Here is a 20,957-nt window from a genome sequence, read left to right on the forward strand (position 1 = left end):
AGTGATTGAATAAATTTAAAAAATATATAAAGAAAGTTGTCCAGTCCTCTGATTTTCCTTTCTCAGTCCATACATTTTAATGCTAAAATTGTGGGAATCGTCTTCACATTTTTTGGTTAATTTTATACTAAATATTCAAAATCTTGTAAAATCTCATAAACGCTTTTTATCCAACATTACATGGTTGGCTCAGTGGCCCATAGAAACAGAGGGTTCACCTAAAAATAGTGGCTTCTACCAATTTCGACTCCATCTCCTAATTGCCAAAATACTTAGTTGAGCTCATGACACTGAATACAACCATAATACTGTCATGTTGCTCTTCTTTTTCACGTTTGCCGCAAGCGTGTAATCTACACTACCAATTGTTGAAAACCATTTAACAAAAGATAAAGATAAAGAAGACATCGAAGAGAGGAAACGAGAATAGCACGAAACAATATATTCTTTGATTTATCCACTAGGTCAGTCTAGTCGGTTCTTTGCACCTAATTTTTGTCTAGAACCTATATTTTGATTCATCTGTCTTTTTTCAAGGAGAAATCTGTCAATCCTATTAAAGAGAGTGATAAAGAAATTCAAAATTTAATCGAGAGTAGTGGAATTCTGCAATATGTATGCCAGCAAGGAGGAGCGAAGAAGCTCTTCATTCTAGTTTTGCTCACTCGACATAAGCTGAGGCTGAGGCTGTCTAGAATCAGTGGGATCGTTATTTCATATTTTTCTTATTTTTCATATATATATATATATATATATATATATATATATATATATATATATATATATATATGCCTAGTTTGAGCCGAAAGCAATGCGTTAAGTCGAACCAACAGAACTCACGTTAAATCTAGCTGCCCCTGCACGTTTTTATGATTCATGAAATTAAATTTATCTACATGACGAGACAAATCGGTGGACTCTAACAAGTCTTACGAGAGATAAGAGGAATTCTCTAATTAAAAAAGCCAAGGTTATGGTGGACTATTCAGTAACAATTCAGCTGAAGAGCTGATTATGAGATCTCGTTTTTCAGTTTTGGCAATAACAACGTTAGAACAAATCAATGTTCAAGGAAGAAACATTTATTGAGCATTATGACTGCAAAGAGAGTTAAAAACTAGCGATATTTCATTTACCATCTGGATATGCATATAAAAAGCACTTAGTTTTATAATATATCGTAAAATCCGGTAACTGCTGGAAATAATAGGTCATGTATGTGATGAAAGGCTTTAAAAGAAGGTTACGGCAAGTCTTTTATACCGGCAATACAGATGGTTATGAAAATAAGAAAACAGATATGGAAAGTCTTTGTAAAAGAAGGTTACGGCAAGTCTTTTATACCGGCAATACAGATGGTTATGAAAATAAGAAAACAGATATGGAAAGTCTTTGTAGGTGACTCAAAGTGCTAAACTTTATACCATTAAGACAGATTCATTCTTAAGTACTTTACTCCTAATATAAAAAAATTTCAGTGCTAATATGACTTTAATCGGATCCTTATTTAATTAAATAAAATATTATAGACTGGTATCTAATACACACATTAATTGAAACAATACTCTTGTCTCCTTATTTGGTGTTTGAGCATTTCTCATCTTATAAGATAGCTCTGTGCACCTCAATCCCAAGCAAGTTAGGGTCGGTTAAGCGAGGATCCTTACGGTTAGAGGTGGCAAACGGGCGGGGCAGGTCAAAAACGGGTAATTTAAAAAACAGATAAATTATCCGACCCGACCCGATCCATATTTAATACAGATAAAAAATAGATTACCCAGCGAATAATATGGATATCCATATTATACATGACTTCTTGAATATGATCACTTTTGGGAGAATTCTTAGTCTCCCAAACTTAGGGGTATCAATGGATCTTCAAAAACCGACTAAACCGATCGAACCGAACCGTACCGAACCGATTATTAGATTTAATTAATAAAACCGTAGAATTTTATATAAACTTATAACCGTATCGATAATTAGGGTAGGTTTTTAATTTTATAAAAATAAACCGAAAAAATACCGATCTGTACCGAATAAAATTATATATGAAAAATATATTTTATATACTAAGTTTAAAACTACCACAACATTAATTTTTTTTTGGGTCTTGGGATAATGGAAATGGCTACAAGTGACCAAATAATTAATATCAAAAATCCCAACTTTCGAACATATTCTACTACTCATATCGAAACTAAATTAATTCTAATATCTTGAGTAGCAAGCCACTAGGTATTCCAACGATTTTCAGTACGAAGACACTAGGTATTGGATATTTTTCCTCTCATATGATTTAGCTTATTTTGTTTTACGCTACCATAGAATAGTGCGATGAATCTCTATACTGGACATCTTTCATGTTCCTTATCATCACTTTGATAATAGTAAAAATATCTAGAAAATTTTGCGAAAGTCCTAAGTACATATTTATCGCATTCTAACTTCGGATAGCGACTCTTGTATGACGTTTTTTTAAAAGAATACCAAAAAATAACCAATCTGTACCGATACCGAAGAGAAACCGAGATGATTGGGACGGTTCCGAAAAGTCTAATTTTGGTTATACAAAATGGAATAACCGAAAAATTAGTATAGTACAAATTTTATAAAATAACTGGCCGAACCGAACCATTGACACCCCTACCCAAATGAGGAACCCCAATTCGAAGCTTTACAAATGTAAAAGTTAAACTAATTAGTTATCCATTGGTTATCCATTTTCTAAATAGGTAATATGGTTCTTATCTATATTTGACCCGTTTTTAAAAAGTTCATTATCCAACCCATTGCTTAAAGGATAATATGGGTGAATAATTGTTTTCTTTTAACCATTTTGCCACCTCTACTCACGGTAGATGTTACTCCACATAAACTTGTCTCAGTCCAATAATATATACCTTAGTTTCTCCAGCACTAGAAGTCCTCTACATTTCTACTGGCATATAAATCTCTAATAACGAGACTAGAAGACTCCTAGCGATATGAGATATACAACTGCTAATATGACTAAAACTTAACACCAACTAAATGGGTATTGATCAAAAATTTAAACACTTACCTCTTCTCAATTTGTATGTGACATCCTTACACAAGGCCTATGCTAATCTTCATTGTATAGCTCAAGAGAATTCAAGTAATGCCAGAATTTCAAAACAAGAATTCATCAATCAGTTGAATTTAGCAATTAACATCAGTCAACACCTAAGGCAGTGGTGATAACAATACAAGTTACTCCACCAGATGAATTTGACACATGCATTCGGAGGTGCCAAAAAAAAAAAAGCGAACATTCAGTATCTCTGTAGCTGTAAATTTCAGCAGTGTCAGAAGCCAGAAATTTCGCGAAGAGTGTTCAAAATTTAATATACACATAACAAATAATTTTAACCTATATACACAATATAAGTTGTAATATACACATTATCATATTTCGATGAAGGGTGTTCGCTTGACCACCCTTCAATGTATGTAGCTACGCCATTGATATTCAGTCCATTGATACATGATATCGAATGGAATTTCCCATTTGGAAAGAAAATCACCCAATTAAGACAACAATCCTAAAAATGACAGGTCAGAACCCATGTTTTAATAACAGTAAGTATAGTGCAGGACATAGCCATTTAGTTGATCAAATATAAGGTATCCCTCATAGGAAGACAAAAAAGATCTAACATGAAGCAACAGTTAGAAAGTCAATATCTGAATAATAACAAATAAAAGAATGCAAAACTTCCTAATCAAAGATCATTAGTATTGAATAAATTAAGAAACCACCAATTGCATAACAAATGTACCTCCCTCTGCAACTTCCATAACCTGCCACTAGGGCTAGCCTGATATCTCCGTGAACTACAAAGGTAAACTGAAAGTAAAACCTTAGCCAAGAGGCCACAGGACAAAATCTGAACGGTTGCAACACCTGAATTTCACTGGTTAGAAACTACCTGACATGCCTCAGTCCCAACCATAGTCAACTATGTACACCAGAAACGCACCATGCCCCATTTTAGGGAAAACTGCTAGCATAACCACCATAAATCTATCTGATAGTGACAAACTTGTTTGTACCATGCTTTGCCCAGTAAGGCTTCAGATCAATTGCGTTAGAAAAGTTATATCCTTCCGAAGCAAGTTTCTCTAGTACCTTTGTAAACGCTCCCAAACTCATCTTCCGTCCTGCTATCCTTGAACCACGCCTTTTGGTATTCATAGGCAAGGGATATGAAGATAAATTAGTGGTACAGCAAGCCGATTGCCAACCACCACAGCCCCACCTATAACACTGCTGAGCTGCCCCAGTGCATGAGCAAACTGGTATAGGAAATACCGAAATATCCATAGTAATACCGTTAATGACGACTTCTGCACTTTTTCTGGGAGCTCTAGCCCGTGGAACAGATGGGGTAGCCTCGACTTTAGGGACCCTAGTAGCTTTCTTTGCCTTCTTACTTTTAGGGGACTTCAGCAGTTGTGATTTACCAGCTCCCCTCTTCTTTGCAAGCCCACCAATATCCCTTTCTTGACAAACCTCTTCCAGCTGAGGATCAGGTTCAACTTTTACCAAGTTTGGCTGCTCGTGAATCTGCATGGACTGAGCAGAAGACGTCTCAGGCAAAAAACCATAACCCGTAAGATAGTGGTGGTTTCCGGATAGCACATTGAGATACTTGTCTCTATAGTCTTTATGATTAACCCAAGAATCCCTCATATACTCAATGGGCATGGGGGTCTCCGAGATCCCACAAACCCGATGGTGATGAAACGCACCACCATTAGTCGACTCCATAACCGTAGGATGGTGAGGCTGGTGGGTTTGGTGGTTGTGGTGATGGTGATGGTGATGGTGATGGTCGTGAATGTTGCCAAAAAGGGGCTTCTCATCCATAGAGGACATGAGTTGCAGGCCCAAATGGCCCTTCAAGACTGTTGCAGGTGGCTCGAAAAAACCCCAATTTCGTATATTCATACCGTTTCCATCCATGGCTGCATGAAACCAATATCAAGAGGGCTTGAACTTTCAACAAAGATCGTATTTGACAAACTCCAGCAGTAAATATTGCTTATATCAGTAAAAAAATCAATGCCACAGCATGTAAGCATCATCCTTTTCAACCCTACAAAAAACCACAAAGGATATAATTCACCAAATCAAACCGTAAAAACCACAAGTAACAAAACTACAAACATCATGCTGAATTAAAAAAAATACAATACGTTCAATCAATAGCCACAAGGCACATAAACATGCATAAATATTAACCAAATCAAACCTTAGAAAAATAACACAAGCAATAATACCACAAATGCAGAGCGGAATTGAAAATGAGTCAATACATTCAATCAATTGCCACAAAATGCACAGAGACACATAATGCTGACAGCAAAACTTTAAGATTTATGTAAAATCAGTAATGTTTAAGCTTACTGATTTAGATCTTGGCATAAATAGAGAATGTAATAGCTCAAATATAGAAATGCGGAGTGAAATAAGTTAAATCCGTAAATGTACTCAGAAAAGGAGAGAGTACTGACTGGAGGGAAGAGTCGGCTGGTTAGGGTTTGAGACTGTAATCCCCTCTATTCGAAGGGACTCCCTTATTTACCTCTAAAGAATAGAAAATATGATTCGGTATGAATTAATAATTGCAGAAAAATAAAAGAAGGTTAAATGAAATAACACTACAAAGAATTTTTTTTAAAAATAATAATAATAATAATAACAACAATAATATCCCACGTGGAAAATAGGAATGAAGTAGAGATTTGGTTTTGGTAGAATTAAGGGGTGTGATTAATATTTTTTATAGAAAATAGAAATTATTTTAATCCATCTCCCATTGTATCAATATGGCATAATTCATGCTAAACGCGGCAGGGCTTGGCTGGGTGGGTGGGCGGGCAAGGTAAAATTTTGTAAAAAACAACTAAACTGACATGTCACGGGAGGTTAATCCTTGCCCTTCCCCCCCCCCCCCAAATTACATCCCTATGGTGATTCAAGGTCCAGAATTACTTGTTCTTTCAAGGTCTAATGTCCTTTTTATTTGTGGTATGGAATAATAAGTAATTTATATATTATTACTGCCATCAGTTCAACAACAACAACAATAAATCCAGTATAGTTTCACAAATAGGGTCTGGGGATGATAGATAGTACACAGATCTTATCCCTACAGTGAATGTAGAAAGGTTGTTTCCAGTAGATCCTCGGCACGAGGAAAAATGAGAAAAGAGCAGTAGCAACAAGCAATAATGAGAACAAGATAAAAGAAAACAAAGCGAATGGAACAACATGAAGATAGAAATCTAAAATATTAGAATACAAGACTGTCACTAATAACAATGGAAATGTCCGAAAACCCGCTTAATTACCTATTAACCTACAACATTAATGTTCAACCTCCATACCTTCCTATTAAGGGTTATGTCCTCGGCCAGCTGAAGCAAAGTCATATCTTGTATAATCACCTTTCCCCAATACTTTTTTGGCCTACCACTACCTCTTCTAAGACCCACTAAGGACAACCTCTCACACCTCCTTATCGGGACATCTGTGCTTCTCCTCTTCACATGCCCAAATCATCTAAGTCTCACTTCCTGCATTTTATCCTCTATGGAGGTCACTCCTACCTTGGCCCGAATATCCTCATTCTTAATCTTATTAATCCCGGTATGCCCGCACATCCATCTCAACATCCTCATTTCTGTTACTTTTATTTTCTAGACATAAGAATTCTTGACTAGCCAATACTTTGCGCCATACAACATAGTCGATCTAACTACTACTTTTTAGAAATTACCTTTAAGTTTAGGAGGTACATTCTTATCGCATAAGATACCTGATGCGAGCCTCCATTTTACCCACCCCATACCAATATGATGTGTAACATCCTCGTCAATCTCTACATTACCTTGTATTATAGGCACTGGGTACTTGAAACTATCTTTCTTGGGGAAGAGTTGTGTATTAAGCCTCACATCCACATCCGCTTTACTGGTCCCGTCAATGAAGTTACACTCCAAATATTTTGTCTTGGTCCTACTCAACTTGAAACCTTTAGACTCTAGGGTCTGTCTCCAAACTTCCAGTCTCGTGTTAACACCACTTCTCATCTCGTCAATCAGTACAATATCGTTTGCTAATAACATACACCAGGGTGCCTCCCCTTGAATGTGATGCGTCAGTGTATCCAATGCCAAAGCAAATAAAAATGGCTAAGAGCTGACCCCTGGTGCAACTACATCACAACTGAAAAGTGGTATGAGTCCCCTCCCACTGTCCTCACCCGAGTTTTAGTTCCTTCATACATGTCCTTAATCACCCTAGTATACGCTACTTGAATACCTCTAGCCTCCAAACATCTCCATAGAACCTCCCTTGGGACTTTGTCATATGTTTTCTCTAGATCAATGAACATGTGCAAGTCCCCCTTCCTCTCCATATATTGTTCTACCAACCTCCTTACAAGATAAACGACTTCCCTAGTCGAACGACCCTGCATTAATCCAAACTGGTTTTCGAAAATAGACACACCCTTTCTCGCCCTTGCTTCCATCACCCTCTCCCAAACTTTCATAGTGTGACTCAGCAGCTTGATACCCCTATAGTTGTTGCAACTTTGAACATCACCTTTGTTCTTGTATAACGGAATCATCGTACTCCACCTTCATTCTTCGGGCATCTTCGTCGTCCTAAAATGATGTTAAACAACCCAGTGAGCCATTCCAAGCCTGCCCTTCTCACACTCTTCCAAAATTCCACTGAAATTTTGTCTGGCCCGGTCGTTCTCCCCTACTCATCTTATGAATAGTCCCCTCGACCTCCTCAATTTTAATACACCTACAATAACCAAAATCTCAACAACTCTCGGAGTGCTCCAAATCACCCAAAACGATGTCCTTGTCTCCCTCTTTATTTAGGAGTTTATGGAAGTAAGTATGCCACATGTGCCTGATATGTGCCTCTTCCATCAATACTCTCATCTTCGTCTTTAATAGCCTTCCTTTCTCTCACCTTGGCTAGCCTGTATAGCTTCTTGTCCCCGCTTCTGTCCCTAAGTTCCTCATACAAACGTCCAAATGCTGCAGGCTTAGCTGCTGTAACCGCTAACTTGCCTCCTTCTTGGTCTTCTTGTACCACTCTTTATTTGTCCTCTTCTCCTCCTCATCCTTGCTCTTCATCAGCTTCGGATATGCCGTTTTCTTAACTTCTACTCTTTCTTGGACCTCTTTATTCCACCATCAGTCCCCCTTGTGCCCATCAGAGTAACCCTTCGAGATCCCTAGCACCTCTCTAGCCGCTTCCCTGATACAATTCGTTGTTGAGGTCCACATACTAATCATGTCCCCTCTACTCCTCCAGGTCCTTATAGGCACCAACTTCTCCTCTAACTCTCGAGCTTTGTCCTTGGTCAAAATTCCCCACTTGATCTTAGGTTGATCATACACAGCTATTTCTTTCTCTTCCTCATGATTTCTAAGTCCATCACCAAGAACCTATGCTGGGTCGAGAGATTCTCACTCGGAATAACCTTGCAATCCGAGCAAAGACTTCTATCACACTTCCTAAGGAGCACGTAATCAATCTGTGTCTTGGCCACCGCACTCTCGAAGGTGACCAAGTGTTCTTCTCTCTTCTTAAAACTGTCATCCGTTTATTGTGAGTTAAAGTTCGACATTTGGACTGTTTAATCCACAAACATTAAGTAACCTCTTTTCTCAATCTTAAATGTCAGGTTTTGATTATTATCCTAAGAACAAAAAAGAGGTATAACGTTCAATATTTTAATACTGCGTCAACCCCACCTTTAATTGGTCTAAATTGATTTCAATGGTTAAGTTGTACAATCACCATCAGACAGATCTAATTTTCAGCTCCGCTTAACTATAAATTAAAAACATTCATTTGATAGCTAAACATTATGTTTTAACCTCCATATCGAACTTACTGCACTTAATGAATTTTTAAGTTACTTGATAAGATTGTATCGAGTCCCCTAAATATAAAGAAAAAATGTCATTGTATAGCCGCTCTCAAAATAAATTCTACTAGATTGGTGAATGGCCTAATCATAACTAGGTCCATCACTTGAAGAAACGGAGAATATATTCCATCAAAATGAGATGCTCCACCACTCCCAGGGGAACACTAAAAAAGGAAACCCAAGACCTACTACAAAATGATATTATATACAAATAGCCTTCCGACACCTTCAATGACAGATGACTAACACAGTAGTTCAAATTACACTCCAACTTGTTTCTGGACTTCTAGACAAGTTGATAAAAACTTTCGACTCCACCAGATTATAATGCTGCACGAAGATGAAATTCGACAAGAGCAGAGACAAAAGGGAAGGGTAGCATACAAGCATAACGGGACAATCCAAATAAGTTGTAAAGGGATATACAGATCCCAAGGTAGCAGGAATCCATGGTGCTGAACTGAAAAGTTCATTGTTAAAATGAAGATTACAACCACGTGCACCGATTTGAGTTATGGCATTCCTCACTGAGAACACTGTATACAAAGGACTGTAACATACATTTTCTACACTCTCTCGGCTTTATGCAGCACTGCATAAGCGGAAAGCTAATTCGTCAAGGTCTATGAGCAAAAAATTGTTGGATTAGTTTCTTCCTCGAGAAAAAGAAAAACCAATTCCTGCAGGAAGTAATAGGTATGGCCAATTAAATGTGCTTATGCTGTATTATACTTCTCCTTTATAGCTAAAGCAGCAGCTCTGTACCACGCAGCTGCAGCCATGGCACCAGGGTCAGGAATTGAAGCAAGAACATCTCCAGGTATGTAGGTTGAACGGCCAGCCTAGAAAACCAACTGATTAGGACCCTCACTGAACTAAGAAATTGACAGCCAAGTTACAGAAGTAAGACAGAACATGACAAATAGACAATCTTTTCTGTTATCAGTTTCCTCTTTCCTCTAAAATTTCAACGACCATTATCTCCATTCAGAGGAAGACAGGTAAAGAAAATTAATAATCAAAATTTTCGGTTAAGGATTCCAATAAAATAACGTTCTTTGAAACTTTCCTGACACAGCCTAGTCCAGATCTCCATCAAAATCTTCAATCTATTTGACATTAGATATGTTAGAAGTCTGGTAGTAATCAAAATATCTTTCAAGAAAGCACCGAATCATATGAATTTTCACCCATAAGAACAAAGACTTCAAACTTTAGTTCTGAATACCTAAAACAGTAAATGGCATCTCGAACTTACTTTAAACCCTCTAGAGGTATCATTTGAAAGCCCTTTGGACAAGTCATATTCTAAGAGTTTGAGTTTATCAGCCAAAGCAGGTTTTAATATGGAAATATAGAAAATGACTAAATTTCTTTATGTATCTGGAATTAGAAATCGAAGTAAACTTTAAATATCTTCGTAATATCTTCGATTATGTCAGACCTATAAAGCCAAATTAAGTTTTTGAATAGATACGTTAATCATTTCCTCAAGTCTAATTCCATGTGGATTTGAGCCAATGGGAAAAGGATATTAACACATTTTCGTAGGGATGTGAAGGTGCTTAAGGTGTATAGTCTTTAAAGAAGAAAAACGTGTATAAAGAACTTTACAGTCACTCCATTTCTAAAATATGTTTAAGCTTCACATATTTTTGTGCTGTTGTGTAAAAAAAATTACCTTTTTAGCACTAACCACCATCACTGTGTAAAATGTTTGGGAAATTAAACTGCTGAAACACCGTGTATGCTATTTTCTTTCAACATATTAGAAGTAAATACAGTGATAATACCTGCGCTTGCATGTTCTTGGTTGACTCGGCTCCAGCGACTGCTGCCTCAGCAGAAATAACGAAAGCATCCACAGGGTTGTCCCCAGCACTCAACCTCTGTTCCCAATGCATAAAAATCTCTATGAATAAGGTTTGCAGGAAAAAACTGTAAACGATGTATCATCGAAGATATTATATTGACCTCTTTAAGAGCTGACAATGCTGGAATAAGAGCATCTAAAAGTGTGCGATAACCAGCACGAGCTCCTCCATATTTACTAACAGCAGCGATAGCAGCTTCAAGTGCATCAGCCCCTGAAAAAAAAAGAGCTGTTTGGTACAGAAAGAAAGAGTTGAAGCAACAAACATCAAGTCTTTACTGTCTAGGAGTCAACTAACAGTGCAGAGCTGTGACAACCAACTCGGAATCTGCTTTCAACTTTGCATATGCTGCCTTACAGAATATATCATATCTGTTATAAAGATAGATCTTTAGTGACACTGGTAATATAAAAGAAAAACTTGGTTGAAAGAAAAAAGAGTATGGTTATCAAGAGAAAATGCATTACAAGATACCGCTTGTTCCCCCCATTACTCTTCTAATAGAAGATCCAATTTCATTGACTGTTTCTGCAGGGTCATTCAACGGATAGCTGCGCAAAAAATAGTTCAGAAAGGACAAGAGTAAAATCTTCTATACACCTCAATTACAGAGTTGTTATGCAACTATCTCAAATTTGAACAGCAGACTTGCTAAAACCAATTGGAAGGTCTTTTATCACCTTTTACAGTGAAAAGAGAGGGCAATGACCCTATAAGACACAAAGATAATATAGAAGGTAATAACATAGAAGAAAAGATAAAAATAAAAATAGCCAAAGGAAAAGCACGCAAAAGCAGCTAATTTGTCATATCATATCAAAACAATTGACTATTAAGCAAATTGAACAGAACTTCAGAGCATATCAAGCTGTCTCTCACAAATGTGTTTTAGCTCATACAGAAATTTCTACCTCCCTGTTTCAAAAATAAAATCTATTTATACCCAACGATTAACTATAAGGATATCCTAAGAGCAGCAAAACTAAGCTTCTAAAAATGCTGCAAGTAGATATGTGCAAGCTGAACAGTCTGATAACCACCCACAGCAGGTGCAAGCAGGAAAATATGGAAAAACAATTGGATAAAATCTGTCTGTACACTGAACAATTTTAAAAGTAACTAAACTTTGCTTTTAAGCATTCTTTCAAGAGATTTTAAAAACACAGAAAAAGGGGGAGGCAGATGCCTTGCTTTTTTACTCAAGGAGTGAGGATATGTGGCAATAATCTCGGGAAGAAGAATCTGCCCCCCTTTCTACTTTCTTGGAGATACTACACGAGGAAATAATCTAGGGAAGAAGACTCACTACTTCTTCATGTCTTCAAGTATAGTCACTGCACCTCTGAACATCTGCAGTTTCACAACGAAGGAGCTTATTAAATGCAGATAACCGTGAAACAAATAGAGGGAAACAAATATGCTATCCAAAAACCTACAGTTGAACCACAATCACCATCACCAACTTTGCTATCCCACTCATTCAAATTATCCCTGAGATTTACAACTTCAGTTGCTGCAGCTTCAATAGCTGCCTCAAGAATATGACCCAGAGAGCTCAGTTTTTCAGGCCGACTCAATGTCTGATAAAAGAAGAAACAGACAGCAAGTAAGAATAATTTTATGAATATGTAAAACAGTTAAATAGTACTTTAAAAGTAACAGTTAGAAGGGTTGGAATTATAGCGTCATTTATAAACAGTATTGATCTGCAACAGTACATAAAATATGCAATGCTGTCTCTCCCATCCTCAAAATCTGTAGAAGATTTGCAAGTGGGAGTTACACTTGACATTTGGGACAGGGACTGTTCAATCGCATACTTACTATCAGTGACATTAGGCCCTTATTTGGAGGTATGTGCTTAGATCAGTGCCTTCAAAGCAAATAATATGTAGATATAAAGTACATATAATATAAGAAATGCAACTACCTTCCATAAATTTGGCATACCTTGTCACTCTGGATCGAATGTGGTGGAGGAAGCGGAACAGGTATCTTTGCAGGAGGTCGGTTACCTGGAAAACAAAAATTAACTTCCAGTAAGTAAAGTAGATTTATTAGCTTAGACAGGTAAATTCTACAAAAGGTGCAGGCATTATAAGGTAGTTAGATCACCCACAGATACAAGAGGATACTAGCGAAAAATCCAATATGAATTTTTCTCTGTTACTCTAGTTCTTTTTCCAAGAGAAATACAAGTGAGGGAGTATTCAACCAGGGAACACCAGGTTCATTCTTTCCTTGTATAGAGATAAAAATACTGTAAAGGGAAACCACAAGCCACCCATACATAGTGAAGAGCAATAATAGACATATAGAAACTGACCATCAGCACCAACAGGCCAATTTGGAGCTTTAGTGGGAGCATCTAAACGGTCTAAAATTGCTTGATCAGCTTTCATTACAGAAATTGAAAATCCTGCATATAACTGAAGTAAGAACATGAATGTTGTTCGGCAAATAAAAGGGACTTATAAACCTGACATACCTGCCATATCAAGTGAAGTCATAAGTGATCCTGTATAGACTCTATCAACAGCTAGACCATGTTCAAGCTGCAATCCTGGGACAGCCTTGCCAGCTATAATCATCAATTCCATCAATGGTGTTGCTCCTAATCTGCAGTAGATAAGTGTGTAAAAAAACAAAAATGAGAAACTCGAAGTTTCTTGCCTTCTATAATAAGTAATTCCAAGAGAAGGTGATTAAATATTTAGAAAAATGGATTAGATGACACAGTGATAGTCGTCAACATCCTTTTCCCAAAACATATATGAAAACCCATCATTTAATCAATGAGTACAGTGAATTCTCCCAAATAAAAAAGAACTGAAATAAGTCAATCTATAAAAGCTTCAAGCACAAAGCCTAGCTCCAGTACTGTTTTTAAATTGGTTATCATCCAATGCAAAGATCAAGTCTCCATGAATGCAACGAAATCCATTTGAACATTTTCAGCTTTATGAAACTTTTCAGATTCAAACATATTTCTGCTTGCATTGATTTGAAAAATAAGTCAAGCAATAAATGAACCCGATCAACCAAGAGACTAATATAAAGCTTGTGAAGCATAGTTCATTATTTCAAGAGACATTTGGACGATAATGGCAGAGCAGAGGAAGTAATGGCCAGAGAGACTAATACAAAGCTTGTGAAGCATAGTTCATTATTTCGAGAGACATTTGGATGATAATGGCAGAGCAGAGGAAGTAATGGCCAGAGTACATGAACATCCTGTAGTGTAATTCACGAACACCAAATGGTCATAGCAAGGCAATGATGGTCAACAATTCAGAGTTTCCAGTACCTTCCAACGCTTTCCAAGAATTGTTGGATTGATATAGATCCAAATCGAACTCAGTGAAACTAGACAAAGAAAGACCTTAATCAACCCTCATTTCATTCCAATAATTCCGGGAACAATTAACTAGAATTCGCTGAGGAACGATAGTATGTCGATAACATGTTACACCTCTCTCAGCCTTTGGACTAAAATCAAGTAAAATACCTGCTCTGATTGTCATAATAAACATGTTTAACAGTACGAATCGAGCAAAATAGTGATATAAGATACAAAGATGCCAGTTTCATGCAACTTGAATAAATGTTTCTATGTAAACTTTCACAAAAAAGATATTTAACAAAAATATTTAACAAAACAGTTTTGAAACATTAATTTAATATTACATTGTTATTAGCTCAAGTTTCTCCGTCTTCTCAAAGACCTAGACAGTAAGGCTGGAATTTTGGCTTAAATGTGAGGTAAAGTATTTTGTCTATGATATTAAGGTACTATCATTGCTAGAAAACCTGCTGCTTTTATCACGAAAAGAATTAAACAGAAAGTTTAAGCAAAAATCTTGAAACTTGCCAGCATTTCTAGATAACTGTAGCAGATTAAAGAATACACTTCAAAAAGGTATAGCATAAATGACTGATTTAAAAAAGAAGATATATTGTAAAATGATTTCATTTCTCAATTTCATGAGGTTAACTGAGTATTCCAAAAATACCAAATGGAGCATTTAAGGGGAAAATATAGAAACACAAGGGACAGAATACATGGAAATAATGAAGTTCCTGCAACAATCCCTGAATAAGCATGCTACCATAATATACTTCTAAACACTATAGCACCAAGTCTGCCTCGTCAGCCAAAAATGTTAAGAGACGGAAAGGATGAGCAGGGAAAAACAAAACAGAAACAGAAAGGAATAACTAACCAGCTCCAAATACTTGGAGGATGGTGTTGACAGAGGCATGAATAGACAGGAATAAGGCTCAAACTTACCCATTAATGAGGAGCACAACTCTACTCCCACGTGTAATTGGAACGTAGTTGGTCTCCTACAAAGAGATTCAGTAACAGTGAAACTTCCTTCTGCAGAATAAGTGTCATTAACTAAGCTAAATGACACCAGGTTGTTAGGAGGAAGGGGGTGCATTTAAGAAATTGCCATGTAATATCCCCCCACTACCTCCACTGAAAGAATGCAAACATGAAAAAAGATAGACTGATCGCATAAAAACTCCCGAACTAAAACTGGTGTTCTTTTTTCTTTGTTCCTTCCTTTCACTACTTCTTTTGATTGGATTCTTTTTATTTTTCACTAATAATCGATCTAACTGCAGAATGATTCTTTTTAATGTGTTTCAGATAACAATATAACTTCAAACATTGTTTCTACTTCCGTCTTCATTATTACAAGAATCTTCATCATTTAATCAAAATTTTATCCAACCTAACTTATTTCAAGAAAATGTAAGGAAAAACATATTACGAACCTTCATCATTTAATCCATGGGGTTTTACAGTGTACATTAATGTGCAAAGATCATAACCCTACATGGTTGTAGCTTTTTAGACTCACTTTTAGAGTTTGTCTTAGCACAAAATTTATCTCATCAAAACTAAAACTGATTTCACTTCATCCTTTCCAGTCCAGGGTGATGATTTAAGCAATCAGAAAACTTTTACTGCATCAAGTACTAGTGTATATCAAGTCAAAATTTCACACTCGTCACATACCGATGACAAAATCTCCTTCAAAACATGTGAAACCACCACATCTACTGGTTGTAGGTCAGCTACAGCAGCTCCTGGTTCCCCGTGCTGGAAAAAAGAGAAAACAGTGCACACAATTTGATAATGCAGAAGTAAAGATCACCGAATTCTAAGTAGTCTGTCAGCACTTAACCACTCCCGCACAAAAGATCTTGGAAGCTTCAAACGTAGCACAGAGGTTGCAACTTTTGACACACATTTCAAAAGACCCAACTGCTCTTACCATTGAAAAAAGGAACACCGAATAACCAAGTGTTATAAACAGAAAAGATATGAACGACATGCATGGCACCCAAGGTAACTCACATGATTATCACGTCTCCCCGAAACATCAATGTAACATCAAATGTTTCATTTAGTAAAGCATGATTTAGTCAACTTCTTCCCATTCCTAATATATTGATGAATACACCTGTGCCTATGAAGAGAACTTACTATTCCAAGACCAAGCTCCATCTTTCCTGGGCCTAAACGGTCTGACGTCACCTGTCCTGGCAATGTGCAAACAGATAATGCAACACCCATTGTCCCAACCATTTCTGATGCACGTTTTGCTTCAGCTGCAACGTCAGCAAGAGGAAGACCACAAGCTGCTGCAGCTCCAGCAACCTGAGATTAAGTGAAACTTAGAAAAGATCAGCGGAAAAGCAACTGAAACCAATTACATTTGCATTGACTTGACCAAACTTCGATACTGCGAGACGTGTAGGTAAAATGATTGCTGCCCACAAATAAGCCACTCTCACATGAAATTGAATTCAACAAAGAAATAGAAAAGATCAGTTTGGTTTTTTTCTTAATATGTAGAGTTATGAAAGAAGCACAAAAACAATTCATATACCCTCTATAACAAAGCATTGAAGAAGCAACTTGTCAAAAGACCATGACAATTTGGCAAATGAAAATTTGGTGATCTCTAGATTATTTTGGTAATAGGCCCCCAACAACACCACCCCCCACCACCAAAAAAAACCCCAAAGCACACACATAGATACACCCAAAAGAGAAAAAAAGAGAAATGCGCAAAAACATAGGATGATAGACATACACCTAGAATCACCTTAGTAAGAAATTTTCGTTGCTGTATCTTCTTTTTTACCAAATCAAGTTGGCATCATGTTTCGCTAATCCAAGGCCACCATGGATGGAAATTTGCAAGTAGGTGTGAAGATTAGTCTCTGGAAATTCTAATACATGAGCAAATATATGTATACGTTATTTTAGTTTTTAATAGGCTCTTTTAGCTTTTAGGAGTTGGAGGTCTTAGTAAAGCTCTATCTCTCTCAAATGTTTTTTATCAATAACTATCTGTCTTAAATAGAATACCAAGAAAGAAAATGGAGATGGAAAAGGAAAGTAACAAATTTTGAATCACCAAGAGGTAAACTATGTCCTAATTAATCTCTTTTTAAAGGGGAGACACACACAAAAGAAGAACTCCAGTATATTTTATAGGTGGTATAATTAGGAGAAGTTTGATTTGAACTGAGGAATATCGTAACAGCTTCAATCAGTCGATAACTTAAGTCAAATATCTTAGCCCCAGTGGCAAAGCCAGAAAATTCAATAAGGGTGTTCAACCTTTGCCAGTGGGCTATGCAAGGGTGTTCAAAATCTATTTTTAATCAATAACAAGTAATATTTTACCTTATATGTAGTATAATTTTTCGGCGAAGGGTGGTCAGTTGACCACCCTTGGGCCAACATAGCTTCGCCCCTGCTGAGCCCTCTAAAATGAAATCTAAAAGACATGCACAAAGATAGAAATTGTGAACCTTGTGAACAAGAATCGTCCCTGCCAAACCTCTTCGACCAGCAATGCCTCTTGGAGGTGGTAAAGCACAGTCATCACCAACAATTACCATCTGGTGACAAAGAGATATATATATATATATATATATATATATATATATATATATATATATATATACACATGTGAAATCAGTGTGAACCCCATCTTCCAGTTTTTGAATGATTAATTAGCTACTCCAATCATCATCATCATCAAAAATAATATTAATAATAATATAACAACAATATCAAGAAAACAATTCTAGAAACTAATATCACAATGATACCTCTACTTTGTAACCTTCAGATTTAGCTTGTTCAGCAGCCAAACCAAAATTCAATCGATCACCAGTATAGTTCTGTAAGGGACCATAATACATTCTAATCATCAGATCACTTCATTATGACAAAAAGTGAAGAATGCAATAGTGATCCACGACAAATTTCTCATCACAGTAAACATTCCAGTTTAACCAAAAGTAGGATGATGATTGGTGATCTGTTACGTGAATTATTCACACAATTTAAACTTAAAAGCCAGTGTTAGACAACAAGAGAGTAATTAATTAACAACTAGGATTCGTGCTACCTTGACAATCAGAAGGCACCCCATGGGACCTGTGACAGCTCGTATGCCCTACATTGAATCAGGTTAGTTGGCAGACATCATCAAGGAATAACATATGTAGACCATGTGCTAATCAAGGGGTAATATTATATCATACAGCAACAATTGAGTCAACATTTGGAGAGGTAAAAACGTCCCCACAGATGGCTGCAGTCAGCATCCCTTCTCCAACAAATCCAGCATGGGCAGGTTCATGGCCACTTCCACCACCTAATTATAGAAGTACCAAGGTACCTGATTAAACTGCACTTCGCCATACTGAAGTTCCAACAATACATCCCAAGTTTGAGTTTGAGATTCTTAAGAACACTATTTAGTCATTAATATTCCTATATATTAGTAGTAAATGACGGCTATAGGCAAGGCTGTGATGTACATCTGGGTTTGCAGAAGTTAAAGAAGATGCAAAGATGGGATGTAGTTCCTTTGACTATTATGTGGGTAATCTGAAGAGAAAGGAAAGAGAGCCTTGAAGGTGTGGAAAATAATTTGTGCAGATGAGGGCATGTCTATTGTTTCTAGTAAAACTTTGGTGCATCCATGAGGTTTCTGTTAGTATATGTTTGGGTGTTATTTGTAAAGAACCATGTTTTTTATAGGTTCTATACTTTTGCATGCCACTTTTATCCAGGAATTTTCAACCACATTGATAAAATTGTTACTCTATCAAATAAAAATGATTATAAGAATCTCATAAACAACTGCTATTTTCTTTCAAAAGAGGCGAGCACGCAATGCATAAGAGACCTGTAGTATAACTCATTATAAGAAGCTTTATAATTTCATAATTATACAAATTAGATTAGTTTGTCAAGCTTCATCTATTTCCAACTCGTGTATGGAGCTCTGAATGCAAAAATACCAAATGCTACTAATAAAAAGCAAGTTCCAGTATTGAAATAGAGACATAAGCATAGCTCAAATTCAATACCTGATATGACCGCAACTTTGTCATATTTTTCCCCAAAAACATCAGCACGCAAGACAACCTTAACCTGGATTTCGGAACAGAAGATAAACATGTTAGACCAACTTGGAACACTTATTATCTTAGTATTGCAACAAGTAAACAAAAAGAGTGAACAAAGTAACAAAAGCCAGATCACCTCAGGAAAACCATCCAGATATTGCAACCCGGGATAGGTCTCAATAAGTCCCTCAATGAACTCTGTCACAACATCTGCAAATCATTTCACTTCAGTATCTACAGAAAATAAACACTTAGGCTTTTCGTACACAAGAGTGGGTTACTCTAGTGGTGAGCACCCTCCACTTCCAACCAAGAGGTTGTGAGTTCGAGTCACCCCAAGAGCAAGTTGGGGAGTTCTTGGAGGGAGGGAGCCGAGGGTCTATCGGAAACAGCCTCTCTACCCCAAGGTAGGGTTAAGGTCTGCGTACAAACTACCCTCCCCAGACCCCACTAGTGGGATTATACTGGGTTGTTGTTGTTGTTGTTGTTGTATATATGACCTATAACACCTATAATAATTTTCACCAGAACCATATAGCATTTAATTATGCCAATACAGATCATACACATAATAGTACCTACATACATATTGAAACAGAATAGGATATCACTCATCAAAATTGGTTGTCATCAGCTATATGAACCTTATACATGCATTCTGCACTATTCAGGTCCGTTTCAATACAATACTATTTATTTGTCTTTAATGTAAATTAAGCACAACAACAGGTAGCCCAGCTAAAATATACTAGGGGAAAACGAAACACTAATTCTATGATAACTATTGGAAATTAGTAATTCTATGAATACCTACAAGTGTCTTATTACTATACTCAGTTGCTTTCATTTCCAAGCAGACAAAACACTAATCTCAATTTTCTCTTTTCTACTTCCATACTAAAAGATACTACATACACAAAACAATTAAAAGAAGAAATAAAAATCTCTTTCTCAATTTCCCCCCTAAATTATACTACTCTACTCCCGTTTGATTGACCACCAAACATGTCAAGCAATGCATATAGACAATATCAAGATACAAAATGCTATCTATTTGATACAGTAATGTTTGGGGGTTTCAGAAGCGGAGTTACCATTGGGGTCGTTGATGAGTTTCTTGCTCTGGAAAGCCATCGAATGTATGTGTGTGAAAATCAAAAAGGAGCAAAGAATCGAGTCACTGACGATAGTACTGCATTTACAGAAAGACGATAGAAGTTAGAAAACCCGAAGGAGAAACCTGAGAGGGCTTTTGTAGGTGGAGAGAGGAGAGTATGAGTTGAATTGTTGAATGATTTGTCCGAACCAAAAACAAAAAGAGGGAGATAAAAAAATGTTACGGCTTATTCTTCTTTGTATACAGAAAAAATTTATTTAATATTATCCAATCTACACGAAACTTATTTAATACTAGTTAATTGGACCGTGCTTCAACCAATCAAACATTTTTATTTTATAAATTTAGTAATTAATGTTATAATATCATAATAAAAAAAGTATATGATGTAACTCATACAGAATTATCGACAGTACCAATGCAAGTAAATCGAAAAAAATAATCTAGAAGTTAGAAATCAAATGTTTAAGCAAAGAAATTATATACATATGCGAAAAAATAACTATTGCCTCTCGATAA

General features: G+C 36.5%; 2 protein-coding genes and 1 pseudogene across 3 annotated transcripts; all 3 read right to left on the minus strand.

The window, feature by feature from the left end:
- Positions 1-3,052: 3,052 nt before the first annotated feature.
- On the minus strand, positions 3,053-3,167 carry LOC142175626 (U6 spliceosomal RNA; annotated as a pseudogene).
- Positions 3,168-3,628: 461 nt separating this feature from the next.
- On the minus strand, positions 3,629-5,710 carry LOC107800183 (protein BASIC PENTACYSTEINE2-like). Of its 2 annotated transcripts, none has more exons than XM_075242419.1 (2): positions 5,542-5,710; positions 3,629-5,123 (listed from the first exon to the last, which is right to left on the minus strand). In XM_075242419.1, the coding sequence occupies exon 2, from the start codon at positions 4,988-4,990 to the stop codon at positions 4,049-4,051; it is 942 nt and encodes a 313-aa protein (XP_075098520.1). In that variant the 5' UTR covers positions 4,991-5,123; positions 5,542-5,710; the 3' UTR covers positions 3,629-4,048. The 2 variants fall into 2 exon arrangements, with proteins under 2 accessions (XP_075098520.1, XP_016478822.2); XM_016623336.2 differs by having other exon boundaries at positions 5,435-5,590.
- Positions 5,711-9,376: 3,666 nt separating this feature from the next.
- On the minus strand, positions 9,377-20,650 carry LOC107800182 (putative 3,4-dihydroxy-2-butanone kinase). The gene is made up of 20 exons (XM_075241616.1): positions 20,416-20,650; positions 19,458-19,531; positions 19,283-19,346; positions 18,449-18,561; positions 18,313-18,360; positions 18,011-18,082; positions 17,708-17,797; positions 16,368-16,541; positions 15,897-15,980; positions 15,159-15,214; positions 13,356-13,486; positions 13,194-13,286; positions 12,818-12,882; positions 12,304-12,447; positions 12,174-12,217; positions 11,335-11,418; positions 11,165-11,238; positions 10,968-11,080; positions 10,787-10,882; positions 9,377-9,835 (listed from the first exon to the last, which is right to left on the minus strand). The coding sequence occupies exons 1-20, from the start codon at positions 20,453-20,455 to the stop codon at positions 9,710-9,712; spliced, it is 1,785 nt and encodes a 594-aa protein (XP_075097717.1). The 5' UTR covers positions 20,456-20,650; the 3' UTR covers positions 9,377-9,709.
- Between the last annotated feature and the right edge of the window lie 307 nt (positions 20,651-20,957).

This window comes from Nicotiana tabacum, chromosome 21 (assembly GCF_000715075.1).
Source record: "Nicotiana tabacum cultivar K326 chromosome 21, ASM71507v2, whole genome shotgun sequence".
NCBI classification, from domain to species: Eukaryota; Viridiplantae; Streptophyta; class Magnoliopsida; order Solanales; family Solanaceae; genus Nicotiana; species Nicotiana tabacum.

What these genes read in the sequence shown, in the direction of transcription:
- LOC107800183 (XM_075242419.1), bottom strand. Translation starts at nt 4,990, where the DNA reads ATGGATGGAAACGGTATGAATATACGAAATTGGGGTTTTTTCGAGCCA.
- LOC107800182 (XM_075241616.1), bottom strand. Translation starts at nt 20,455, where the DNA reads ATGGCTTTCCAGAGCAAGAAACTCATCAACGACCCCAATG. An exon ending in ATGTTGACTCAATTGTTGCT is followed by an intron (nt 18,361 to 18,448) that starts GTATGATATAAT and finishes GATTCAATGTAG; the next exon opens with GGCATACGAGCTGTCACAGG. An exon ending in GTTGTGCTCCTCATTAATGG is followed by an intron (nt 13,487 to 15,158) that starts GTAAGTTTGAGC and finishes TATCTACTGCAG; the next exon opens with ATTAGGAGCAACACCATTGA.